The 13,539-nt window shown below is 50.3% G+C and overlaps 1 protein-coding gene across 2 annotated transcripts in view; it reads left to right on the top strand.

Annotated features, from left to right (window-relative positions):
* The first annotated feature begins 394 nt into the window (after positions 1–394).
* The window catches only part of TMCO4 (transmembrane and coiled-coil domains 4), a 79,377-nt gene continuing 66,232 nt past the window's right edge, over positions 395–13,539 (top strand). The window contains exons 1-3 of one of the 2 annotated variants that reach the window (XM_084787959.1): positions 395–1,183; positions 9,223–9,367; positions 13,171–13,348. In XM_084787959.1, coding sequence (XP_084644085.1) covers positions 13,179–13,348 — 170 coding nt within the window. In that variant the 5' untranslated portion in view covers positions 395–1,183; positions 9,223–9,367; positions 13,171–13,178. The remainder of the gene's footprint in view (positions 1,184–9,222; positions 9,368–13,170; positions 13,349–13,539) is intronic. The other variant, XM_084787958.1, reaches the window with a different exon arrangement.

Genomic DNA, 13,539 nt, shown 5'->3' on the forward strand with positions numbered 1-13,539 from the left:
ACCTTGGTATGGTTGTGGTTATTGCCTCACCTTAGTGATGCCCATAATCTCAGCTGGAACCCCTCAGCCCTCCACAACCGATCCTTCTGACCTATAACAGCCCTCTTGCTGTTCTTCATCCTGATGGGGAGATCAGGTGATGGAGGAAGGGTCCTGAGTCACAGGCTCCCGGCTGGAATGCCACACCTCTGACCTGTCTGCTTGTGTACTTTTCCCACTTCCAACTCCAACCTATCTTCTCCAGGAGAAAGAGCAACGACATTAGAAGTCATGGTGACTCATATTCCAGCCCTGGCCAGGATGGCCGCCTACTTCCTTGCCTGTAACTAAATGTGATGAAAAAGTCACAGGTTGCCATGGCAACAAGAGCCATCTCCCAAGTCTTTGTGGCACTGTCCCTAAGGCTGGGCACACAAGCTGCAGCGGTGGATGAGGCATGGGAGACCCCCATTCTTGAGGCTTTTAAGTTCCAGTGTGACAGGCAAACGGGAAAACAACGTCATAGTGTTAAGTACTGAAAACCTGAAAGCCTGGTGTGCCAATACACGGCCTTGGTACAGAAGCTGGCACATAGTAGGGGCTCGGCAAATATTTGCTCAACGGCTAAAGCTGAGTGGATGGTAAGGGAAGACTCACAGGAATGGAACCCCAAAACGGAGGTCTGCGGGATGTAAGAGCCTCGGGTGCAAAGACTGCCGAGCATTAGAGAAAGTGAAAGAAGAGTCCGAAGGTGTGGATGTGGCAAACTCCACAGAGCAGTGTATATTGGAGGGGGAGGCTGCTTCTGGGACAGGCTCTTAGTGTGCAAACATAATTTTGAAACTTCTCCCTCCAAGAGTCTGCGCGTATCCCCACCCCTCACCCCCCACCAGCCGAGCCCTAGGCGAGCACTTTCTTCAGAGTCTTCCTGAACCCCTGCGCTCTCTCTTCCTGGGGCGCAGAGGCGCAGATCTGCGGCTCCCTTCCAGAGGCCAGCACCCAGGTGGAGGCTTTAGTGGCTTAAGTTGCAGTCTGCCCAACCCAGCCCGGAAGGCCCGGGCTCTGGGGCTGCGCAGGCGGGACCGGCCCAGGCCGGTGTGGGACGGCTGAGCTAGGGCAAGGACGCAAGGACCGGCAGGGAGCGCCCGGACAGGAGCAGCAGGGCCACCAAGATCCGGGTCTCATCTGTCGCTGCGGCCTCCAGGTAAGCCTGTGGGGAGCCAGGAGCTTCCCAGACAGGGGCTGCTGTGCTCCAGGACCCGGAAGTGCTCTTAGGACTGGAGCTGGGCGGCTAGAGGGGAAACTGATGCCTGTGGAGTACAGCGGGAACATCTACCAGCCAGCACAGGCCAGGGCTCCAAGCCACTCCTCTGAAAGATGAGGGGCTGGGCTGGAAGAGAAGAAAGGTCTTGCCCAAGGTCACTCAGGGTCACTGGACGCCTCCTGCATGCTGGGAGCTCCAGGCACCGGCTCGCAACCTCGGAATCTCCAGACTCAATTTCCAGAGGCCTGGGAAACCCCTAAGTCCGGTAAAGGCCCGGCCCCTTCCTGCTGTGACAGGGGCGTGGCTTCTCGCCTAGCTGCGAGTATTTACAGACAAGGAGACGTTCCCTCCCTTCGCCCCTCCGCCTCCCCCCGTTGCCCCCCTCCGCCCCGTCCCCGGTTCCCCCCCCCCCTACTGATCTTACAGACTGGGAAATCTGAGGCTGGGAACAATGGGGTGATTTTGGCCAGGACCAGGCAATCCGAGCCAAGAGTGAGCAGACTTCAGAGTTTGACCCAGTGTTAGGATCAAGGTTGGCCTCTATGATGTCCTTGTCCTTCCCAGAGGTGACCCAGAGTAGAAGCAGCGGCTTGCTATATCTGCTGATTTGGTCCGGAGGCCGCCGCCGCTGCCTTGAAGTAGGAGGGGACACCAATGAGGGTCCCCAGGTCTCCAGTCACTTACTGTGTATGTATTGAGCGTCTACAGTATGTACACTGCTTAGGCTCTGAAGACACGGCAGGGAATAATCGTCAGTCATTCCCCCAGGAGTGCACTCTAGAAGGCGAATCACCTGGAGGCTGGAGAGATAAAACCACCAAAATCTTCCTATGTGGAAAAGGCAGGGGACCGGGACCCCTTCCTCATAGTTTGAACAGTACCAAACCGTCTGAACCCCTGGACTTCACTGAGGATGCTTCTTCCAGCCTGAGTGTCCCATCCTGCAAAAACTTGGGGTACAGACCCGTGAGCAGAAAGTCCCTTGGACATAAGAGATGCCCTCAGTGAACCTAGGAGCCTGGCAAAGCCTGGTACAGCCACTTCCTCCCTGTGTCACCTCAGGTGTTTCCCTGGACCTCCACTTCCTTATTACACTAAAGGATTATAGTTCTTCTTGGTGCTGAAGATACTGTGAGGGTGCTTCGTGAATGTGAAAGCACGGTACAAAGGGTCTTTGCCAAATCAGAAGTAAGTTAAAGCCAGGCTTGGTGGCAAATGCCTTTAAATCTCCACCTGTGAGTTTGAGACTGGCCCAGTCTACATAGTGAGTTCCAGGACAGCTAGGGCTACACAGAGAAACCCTGTCTTGAAAAACATAAATAAATACTAGTTGCTTTGGGGACCAAAATTGGGCCCTCATGTGTACCTAGCATTCTACCAGTGAGCTATGACTCAAACAAACCAAGAAGCATTTCTTCAGAGGTCTAGCGACTTGATAACTGGTTCTTGCTCTCAGGAGAGAAACCTTAGAAGCAGAGCTGAGTTCCAGGTGAGGAGGCTGAGGCTCCCTCCAGGGCTGGAAATGTAACGCCTGCCTCACACTCTCTGCTTCCGGTTTATGCATACCTAACACACTCACGCAGAGTCAGACAGTCAGTCAGGCTGTGTTCCTCAGCTTCCTGAGCAGCCAGCAGCAAGCTGTGAGACCTCCTGGCTTCATTTGCAAAATACCTGTAAGCTAAGCAGAGGACTGAAGGAGCAAAAAGCCCGGGTGATGTCTGGCACCCTTGGAGCATTTGTAGGCCCAGGCTCCAGTGTGGCCAGGACAACACAAATGACAGGTTTAGGTTGCTGCGGCTCAGCCTGAACCTGGACACCATGGGACTGGGAAGGCTAGAGCAGAGCCTGTGCTGGCAGATGTGGGACTGAAGATGGTCATTACATTAGGCAATTGATAGTTCTCTTACGTGCTTTCAGCAGTTTGGGTTTTTGTTTTGTTTTGTTTTGTTTTGTTTTGTTGGCTGGCCTTGTACACACTATGTAGCCAAGGATGCCCATTTAGACCTTCTGATCCTCCTGCCTCCACCTCCTGAGCGCTGGGGTAAGACAAGTGGACCATCACACCTAGCTTTGGGATGCTAAAAATGGAACACAGTGCTCCGTGCATGCCAGGCAAGTGCTCTCCCAACTGACATCGCAGGGGCTCTAAAATACTGCTGTTCAACATAGACTTGGGGAGCAGAGGAGTGGCCAGCAACAGGCAGAATTTCGTCTCTTTTCCATTTGACCTCTCCCCACACTGGCAGCTGGGTCTGTGGTGCCAACCTCTCCTAAACCCTGCCTGGCTTCCTCTTTCCTTAGGGTAAAGAGCAATATTCGGTGTGTCGGCCTCTAAGTTCCTGCACCTGTGCCGGCTCTGGCCTCCAGCGCACCTGAGAGAGAGAGTCAACCGTTCTCTGTCTCGCCTCCTCCCCACCTCTTTTCCTGATAAACATCTCACTCATCAGATTTAAGCCCAGCCCAGCTCTGCATTCCAAATGCCCAGGACACACAAAGTCATGGGATCTGTGTTAGAGGTTAAGCCCTGGTGGAAATGAACTCTCAGTCCCCAGGCCATGTGTGCCCACCCACAGCTTCTAGGATCCCGTCAGAGGCTGCTTGCTAGATGTTCAGTAATGAAAGCTACCTGCAGGGGGAAAAAAACTCTTGAGAAAACTGGGAACCTCTGTCGTATATAAAACTCAGTGCTTCTGGACAGTGGTCCTACACATCTTTAATCGCAGCACTCGGGAGGCAGAGGAAGGCAGATCTCTATGAGTTAAAGGCCAGCCTGGTCTATAGAGTGAGTTCCAGGACAGCCAGAGCTACACAGAGAAACCCTGTCTCAAAAAAGCAAAACTCATTGTCTTTGGCAGATACACTGAAGTAATTTCTCAGCTGTAGAGAAAGACATTCATTCATTCATTCATTCATTCATTCATTTAGCTCCATCTCTGCCAAGCGCTATCACAGGGTACCTCAAGCAACATAAGCAGAGGGCCACTTTCTTGTCGGACTTCATCTTGAGCAAGCAAATCAAGACTCAGCCAGGACTGGGGTGACAGAGTTGATGTGAACCTAGAGCTTTCATGGGGACATGGGGTACTGGGGTGGAGTGACAGGGGCACACCGATGCCCTGGACCTCAGCCACGCCCCTCCTGATGCTCCTGGTCAAGGAGGCAGGCACACCAGGGTTTTACATTGGATGAGGTAGGATTCAGACTGTGGCTTCAGAGGCAGAGACCCCGCATTTACTCTACAAGCCCAGGAAGGCTTGTGGCAGCTGAGTCGACTTAGTAAGACAACAGATTTAGTTTTTACCTTGCTGTAATTTTTAAGTGCTGGGAGCCCTAGTGTGTGCTAGACAAACAGGCTGTCACTGAGCTTGGGATGTGAAGTCACACCAGCCTAGGGTGCATGATGGGACTGCCACATGCCAGGGATGTGACCTCTACTCTTGGTAAGCGTTGGCTTCCTCAGGTCAGATGGGGACAGGGATGATGTCTTCCTCACAAGATGGCCGTGGAGCAGAATGGGTCCTGACGGTCTATCCCAGGGAATCTCAGCAGATGCTGCTAGCATGGTTGGTTATGTATAAAGGACCCCACTTGGAACTAGGGACCCAGACCAAGGGAACCTCATAAGTTAGGGCTGGAGGCAGAGTGGCTTCAGAGAGGGAGTTAGTTGGCACCACTACCCCCATCTCCACACATACACACCCCCATGGTCATCTTGGGGAAAAGGGATCTTAGGAACAGTGGGGCAGTGTGGCAGCAGCACAGCGAGGAAAGAGGCAGAGGAGAGGAGGGTGTGAGCAGGGCTGTGGGACCAGACTGCCTATGGCCTATCACCTTTGTAGAGGCCTTAACTGGTTGAGAAAGGGCCCTTCCAAGGGTTTGGAGCAGAGGTGCACAGTGACATCTCTGAGATCGTGCTGTCTTCATGATGTATGGCGAGAAGTGAGGGCAGAAAGACGCAGGGGACTGGAGAGGAGGCTCCTCTGTGACCTTGTGAGAAATATGAGTGGTGTGTGCCAGGGCCCCCAACCGGAAGGAAGGGAGCGATGGCCACAGAGCCTGTCCTGCACCCATCGTCCCTTCCTTCTCCCCCCTCCACGCTGCTGGAGAGGAAAAGGTGGTACCTTTCCTTTGAGGCTCAACATCTTCTTCGGCACATAAGGTGGTCTCTCCCAGACCCTCTGGGTTCCTCTATGTTGGAAGTGTTGCCATGGAGATTTCCTAGCACACTTCACTTATTGCTAGCTTCCATCTAGAATTTGAGGTAAAGGTATAGAGAGTGACTATTATGATGGGGTGGGGGACAAACAGAGGGAACTAGAGTCCTTGCTTCTAGAAGCATCTTATAATTACTTGTCTGACTGTGTCTGTATGTGTGTGTGAGAGAGAGAGAGAGAGACAGAGAGAAACAGAAAGAAAGCTTTCAATTATATTCTTTAATAATTGAAACTTTTTTCAAATTTACTTATTTCTTATTTTATGTACATTGGTGTTTTGCCTGCGTGTATGTCTGTGTGATGGTGTCAGATCTTGGAATTACAGACAGTTGTGAGCCACCATGTGGGAGCTGGGACTTGAACCTGGGACCTCTGGAAGATCAGTCAGTGCTCTTAACCACTGAGCCATCTCTCCGGCCCCTCAATTATACTCTTAAATGTTTATAGCTTAAAGAGGCCACTGTGGCTCTGTGTTGGCATGGACTTTTGTGATAAATGTTTTTTTCTTGACCCCTGTGCTCAGAGTTCTCAGCCCCACCTCTCATCCCCTTTCCCCGTCCCAGACACTGTAACCAGCTCTCTATTAATTGTCTGGTGATACTGTAGAATCATCTAAAAGTTCACTCATGATCAGAACAAGGGGAGAAAAATACCTCCTCCTATGCACACATACACACACAGAGAGATAGAGGCACACATACACAGACACATGTGCACAGACACACAGAGACACACGTGTACACACTCAAAGACACACATGCAGACGTATACAGAGAGAGACACACACACACACTCCTATCATATCTGACTTTAACTTTCACAGACTGCTCCAGGGAAGAGAAAAAGCAACTGGAAAAACAAAAGTCCGTTCTTGTATGGGGTCTCATCAAGGCCTGAGTCATGCAGTGTTCGGATGATTTAAAGCATGATATTGACCATGCTTAACGTCCCTTTCCTTGCTGGCTTTGAGATTTTTTTTCTTTTCTTCTAAGGAGCCATCACATTGTCTTGTATTTGGTTGGCACCAAGTACAATCAACAAATGCCCCCTGAGTGCCCGTCTCTGGAGCTTGCAGGGCCCAGGGCTGCTATTGTAAAATGACTGGCTCTCAGTGCCACGAGTGACAAAAGTCACCTGACCAGTACTTTCCTTAATAATAGAGAATGTGCTTGGCTTGACTAAAACTCACAACCATCGAGGATCAGAATGAAGTCTTTCCAGGACCACCCCCATCTGTCATGAGCCTGGACACAGCCTCACTGTGGCTGTGGTGGCTCTTGGGCTGTAAAAGTTGTCTCCCTGACAGATGGTGTTCTTCCAGATCAAACATGGACCTTGCTTGGAGTCCCTGGATGTCTTTACAGTACCTGGAAAGAGACATGCTCTCCAGGAGGCTCTAGGAAATGGTGGCTACTCCCCTCATCATGACTTCCTGTCCCTGGTGCTGCTGGGAAACCCAGGACATAGAGGCACTGGGAGCAACAGTATGGTTTTTTGTTTGTTTGTTTGTTTGTTTTGTTTTGTTTTGTTTTTTGTCACAGGCACCAGGGCTTCAGTGTCTCCTCACAGGCACTTGAGGATCCCAGGGTAGCTCTGGGCTGGGTGCTGATTTTGACCCACAGCAAGGGCTGAGGCTCCCTGAGCCAGTGCACACAGCTCAGGTGGCAGTACCACCCTTCCTACTCCACAGCTGCTGCCACACTCCTTAGATGGAGGGGAGGGGCACAGCCTAACCAGTCACATAACCCAGGGCTGTAACCACAGGCTCCATCATCCCTATGCTGCAGGTGGCTAAGGAGTGCCTCTGTCTGTTTTACTGGCCCATCTGTTTTGCTACTCACAGGACCTGTTGGTCAAGCAATGGAACATTTTCAGTGACCTGGACTCCACTTAGTTGGTCAGGCTACATGGAGCCGGCATTCTGACTGAAACCCCCCCCCCCTTCCAAAGAGAAAGTAACAGAACGGCTATTTTGACATTTTTTTTTCCTGGCCCAGTGCGATGTAAAAGTACCTAGTGCCAAGCCTGAGGACCTGAGTTTGATTCTGGGCATCCTACATATTAGAAGGAGAAAGCCATCATCCACCAGTTGTCCTGTGACTTCCACATGTGCACTGTGGCACACACACACATACACACACACACACACATACACATTCATACCTATGCACAGGTGCGCACACATACACACCTATACACACACACATACACAGAGGATGTAATTTTAAGTAAATCGATCACTTTCCATTATAATAATATCAATAAACTCATGTCAGAATATGCTCAAAAAAATAAAACCCACTAATCTCTAGTCCCTTGGCCAAGAGACAAGGGTCATGAACATTCAGTGAGGGCCCTTCAGATCTTTTTCCTCTGTAAGCATTTTGTGAAATGTAACTAGCAGGCTAGAGAAGAGAGCGCCTGCTGCTCTTTCGGAGGACCCGAGCTTTGTTCCCAGCACTCACGTCGGGGTTGCTCACAACCGGCTGTAAATCCAGCTCTAGGGGGTCTGATGCCTCTGGACTTTCCAGGCACCTGCCCTTCTGTTACACACCGATATGCAGACTTAGCCCCTTCACATAAGCAAGTAAAATATTTTAAAGAATAACTGAAATCATGTATTTGGTAAGATGCTAGTTAGTCACCTCTTTGGGGCGGGTAGGGGGGTGGGGGTGGGGAGTAGATTGTGGTTTGTAGCATTTGCCGATTCATGTGGTGTAAATGTCCCCACTGTCAGTTCCAGGCTAACAGCAACACTGAAAACAGAGCTGAGAAGAGAACTGCAGATGCCCACAGGCCAGCACACCTGGGCCAGCACACCTGGGCCAGCACAAGCCAGCTCCCCCTCTTCCCCCCCCCCCCCAATGTCTGCTAGTCAGACAATTAAATGAATGAGGGAAAAGGGTTGTTTTGCTCGAAGATTCAAATTTCAGTCAGGATCATTCAGCCCTGCTGCATGAAGCCTGTGGCAGCTCTGAGCATCAAGGCCAAGAAGCTGAGAGAGAGAGAAGAAGTGGCAGTGCCACAGGACACCCATACAGCTGATTCCCACAAAGGTTAAAGGTTAAAGGCCACTGGCCTGTACCTCATGTCTGTAATCTTAGCAGTCAGGAAACTTGGGAGGCAGAGGCAGGTGGAGCTCTGTAAATTTGGGTCTAGCCTGGTCTATCTACAAAATGAGTTCCAGGCCAGGACCTAGTGGACTCTGTCTCATTGTGTTTGTGTGTGTGTGTGTGTGTGTGTGTGTGTGTGTGTGTGTGTAAAGGGTGGGGCTCAGTGGTGGAGTTCTTATCTAACACATGTGAACCAATGCGGCTAACACATGGACAGAGACTAGAGTTCAAATTGTCTGAAAGGTGGGATGCCCTAGGTTGGGACCATCCCCGAGTGACTTCACACACTTAGCCCCATTTCCCTTTTCCACCTGGTGCCCAGTTGGGGTGTGAGAAATTTCCCATCTAAACCTAGCTCTTTAACTTGGTGACAAATAGGTATTTTCTGAGCCGCTGCTCCGCTGGATGCCTCATGGACCCAGGGAGCTGGGGGCAATACAGAGACAAAACTCCTGCCTGTGGAGCCAAGGCTAACCCAGAGCCCAGGTGTAGTCACATCCCAAGGCATAAGGACATCTGTGAGACAGTCCAACCTGTGCCTGGCACTCAGTGACCACTAAGTGGGGACTGCCCACTGCTCTGCCAGGACAGGCACCTGAGTGAGTCAAGGGCCACAGCTCAGGCTGACTGCCCCTTCTCCCCGCTGCTCCAGGCTCCACACCCTGTGGGCCCGTGGCTGGTTTTTCTAGTTTGGTCTCTAGAGCGATTTGCATATTTCCTTGAAGAACCCTCTGAAGCTGAACAGCCTGTCCTTGGACTCAGAGGAAGGGACATCTACGTTGGCTCTCCAGAATTGGGTAAAGACTGTTGGGGTTTCCTTTGCTGCAGATCCTCCGCCTCTCCATTGCTTTAAAGTGTCTGTCTCTCTCTAGCCTACAGCCCCCAAGAGCGAGTCATTGTCACTCTGTCATGGCGTAGGCACCCCTGTGTCCCCACCAGACAGCCTCGTGTCTGGTACCCAGCAAGTGCCCGTATATGCTTCGTAAATCAGTAGCTGCTTAGTTTACAGTGGGGCTGGCTAGTGGTGCTTGACTTGGGACATAAGAAAAGACATTTATGTCTCTCTACATCCTCCTAATGCAATTCTATTTCAAAGTTATGTCAGATATAGAGCAAGTTACAGTACCTACTACCGGGAGGTCTCATATCCTCTCATGCCCTTCCCCTGCTTCCCCCATCCTGAGGAACCACTAACTTTGCACATGAGAAAAGCCTTCCCTGGTCCATTGGGCCTGGTCACCATGACAACTATCCCCAGAGCCTCATCATTTGGATCATCCTCCATGCCCAGCCATGAGCAGAGCCTTGGCTACCTCAGACATCTCTTTAGTTTTTTTTTTTTTTTTCAAAATCCTAGTCTCTCTTCTGCTTTAGGGTCTGCCACATGCTGTCCCCTCTGGCCTGGACATGCCCTTCTAGCCCACCTACCCCTGTGTGGCTTGTTCCTGTCTGTTCTTCAAGACCCATCCTGGCCCTTCTCTTTTCTAACTCCAGCTTCGTTTTGGGAACCCTCCGCCTCTCGTGTTACCTAATTAGTGTCTCTGCAGCTCTTCTGCCGTCATCTGTCTTCTTGTCATTCACCCTCTTGCTTATCCTCTCCTCTGTAGGAGAAGGCCTCCCTCCCATCCATCCACACAAGTCCCCTATTTCCCTTTCCCTCCCACCTACCCACACCATGCTTCATTATGTTGTTCCATCGCCACCAACCATCACTTCTGAGTGTTTCCCTGACTTCTTTAGTGCAGTGTTAAGGGTGTAGATTCCACGTCTGGATCTGAGTGTGAATCTTGAATCTTACCCATTAGTTTTTCTCCTTCTTCTTCTTCTTCTTCTTCTTCTTCTTCTTCTTCTTCTTCTTCTTCTTCTTCTCTTTCCTTCTTGCCTCCTCTTCCTCCTCTTCCTCTTCCTCTGCCTCCTCCTCCTCTTTCTTCTTCTTTTATGGTTTTTTGAAACAGGGTTTCTCTGTGTAACAAGCCCTGGCTGTCCTGGACTCATTTTGTAGATCAGGCTGTCCTTGAACTCCCAGAGACCCGCCTGCCTCTGCCTCTCGAGTGCTGATATTAAAGGCATGTGCCACACCTGGCTATTCATTTCTTTTTTTAAGATTTAAAAAATTTTTTAATCCCAGCACTCGGGAGGCAGAGGCAGGCGGATCGCTGTGAGTTCAAGGCCAGCCTGGTCTACAAAAGTGAGTCCAGGACAGCCTAAGATACATAGAGAAACCCTGTCTTGAAAAACCAAAAAAAAAAAAAAAAATTTAAAGATTTATTTATTTATTATTATGTATACAGAGCACTGCCTGCATGTACACCTGCAGGCCAGAGGAGGCTATCAGATCACATTATAGATGGTTGTGAGCCACCATGTGGTTGCTGGGAATTGAACTCATGACCTCTGGAAGAGCAGTCAGTGCTCTTAACCGCTGAGCCATCTCTCCAGCCCCTAGATTTAAATTTTTTTATTTTATGTGTATACCTGAAATGTATGTATATGTACCATGTGTGTGCAGTGCCCACAGAGACCAGAAGAGGGCACCAGATATCTTGGGGCTGGATAGCAGGTGGTGGTAAGCTGCCATGTCAGTGCTGAGAATGGAAATCTGGGTCCTCAGGAAGAACAGCAAGTGCTCTTAGCCAACTGAGCCATCCTGCCAACCCCCTCCTCTTCTCACTTCTGAGACTTTGACCAAGTTACTTGACGATTGTGTCACTGTGTGTCACTATGTTACCCCTGAAGAATGAAAGCCTCTTCATTCTTCATCAAGTGTGTTTGATGCTCAGAGAAAGGCTGAATACCAGGGTCTCCTTTTTGGGGGGAGTGGAGGTGGTTCTCACTACAAGGTTTTTCTGTTGTCTTCCCTGGATCTCACTTTGTAGGCCAGGCTGGTCTCAAACTCACAGAGGCGATCCCCCTGCCTCTGCCTCCTAGGTGCTATAATTAAAGGCATGTGCTACCACTCCCAACCACCAGGGTCTTCTTTTTATCAGGTGGAGGGGGCTGGAGGGCCATCAGGGTCTGAACCTATGTTCTTATCCCAGATGCTTAGATGTCCTGGGTACATCTTTCCCTGAATCCTTCCTCCTGCTCCTTGCTTGGATGCCTGGCTGACCATGGCTTGCCCCCTTTTCTATGCCTCCCGTCTCCCCAAGGAAGGAGGGAGAACTTACCTCTCTCCCTTCCTACCTTCACTCATCCAGGTGTAGCATACAGCAAGTGCACAGATCTGAAGTGCACACCTCGCGACTGTCGACTATATTTGCACACATGTAACCACCACCCAGGTCACCCAGAAGCCTCCAGTGTCCTCGGGAGACACTGTTTCACCTTCCATCACTGTTTACTGTTTTTACCACTGTGTCTATGTCCTATTTGAGGGACCCAGCCACATAGTCTCCTGTGTTTGGCTTTCTGCTAATGGTTGTTTGTGGGGCGTGTCTCTGTTACGATGGGTCCCTCCAGGATTCATTCTCTTTCATTGCTGTCTAGTGTTTGATGGCCATGTGACTCTACCTCCGCCCTCTGCTGTGGGTGGTCATTTGGGACGTTTTTATTTTGGTACTATGATCACCCCTTGGTGTCTGTGTGGGGGTTGATTCTAGAACCACTCACAGATGCTCAAATGTGACAATGCTCAAGTGCCCTTGTCTAAAGCAGTGTGGCATTCACACGTAAGATGCACAACACATCCAGGAGGACTTTGAGTCATCTCTAAATAGCCATTATGTAGTTGTTACTCTGCATACTGTTGGGGGGGGGGGTAATGGCAAGGAGACATGTACATATCCCAGTACAGAACCAACTATTCTGTGTGTGCATGTGTAGTAGGTATATAAGTATATTTACTATACTACTACATATATGTATTCATATGTGTGTACATATATACATATACATATGTGTGTATGTATGTATGTATGTATTTCTGTGTGTGCACATGTGAATGCTTGCATATGGAGCACAAAGGTTGACCTCAGGTGTTTTCCTCACTCCCTCCCCACCTTATTCTTTTGAGACAATCTCTCTCACTGAACCCCAACCTCAACAGCTTAGAGTTAGGATGGTTGGTCAGAGAACTCCAGAGACCTGCCCATCTCTGTGCCTGCCTCTGCACTGCCCAGGCTGGCCTCGAACTCACAGAGACCTAACTGCCTCTGTCTTCCAAATGCTGACATTAAAGGTGTGCACCACCACCACCACTACCACCCAGCCTGTACATGAATAGAGCTGGTCATAGTGGCCTTGCTTGTAATCTCGGCATGGGAAGTAGAGGTAGAAAGCATGAATTCAAGGTCATCTTCAGCTAGGTAGCAAGCCTGAGCTCAGCCAGGGCCACCTCCAAACAAAGCACGGTACTGAATAGAAATTTGTCATTTTAGTGACACTAATATGTTAGTCTTTTCTTTTATGGTTGTTGTTTTGTGGTTTCACTGTGTGGCCTATGCTAACTGGGAGCTTGCAGTCTCCTTGCTTCAGATTTCCTAGTTCTGAGATTGCAGATGAGCGCCACCAGTTAGTTTATGAAAGATGATTTTTTGATCCCTTCTGGTAACCTCCCCCCCCCCTTCTCCTGGAAGCATCTCACTGGGACTCTCTCTTGCAGGGCTGGGAATGGCCACATGGAATAGGCCACATCCTAAGCAGCCTCTGGCAGCAGAGCCAGCTGCAGAAGGGGAGTCCCAGCAGCCCCTGGGCCGAGAGCTGACAGAGGCCAACCGCTTCGCCTATGCTGCCCTCTGTGGCATCTCTTTGTCACAGCTGTTTTCAGAACCTGAGCAAAGGTGAGCTCTTCTGTCTCTCAGAGGGAAGGCCAGACCTCTTCAGGGAGATGACTTCCAACAGCCAGTCCACTGCCAAGTCCCTCAGGCAACCACAAGCCTCGAGGCGCATCTTGCTTCTGAGAATCACAGTCTCAGAGGGGGACAAGGTAGCCCTTGTTCAGTTATCTCTTGTGTATGCTGTCCCCAAGCAC

This window comes from Acomys minous (genome assembly GCF_964271855.1).
Source record: "Acomys minous genome assembly, chromosome: 6".
In the NCBI taxonomy this organism is placed as follows: Eukaryota; Metazoa; Chordata; class Mammalia; order Rodentia; family Muridae; genus Acomys; species Acomys minous.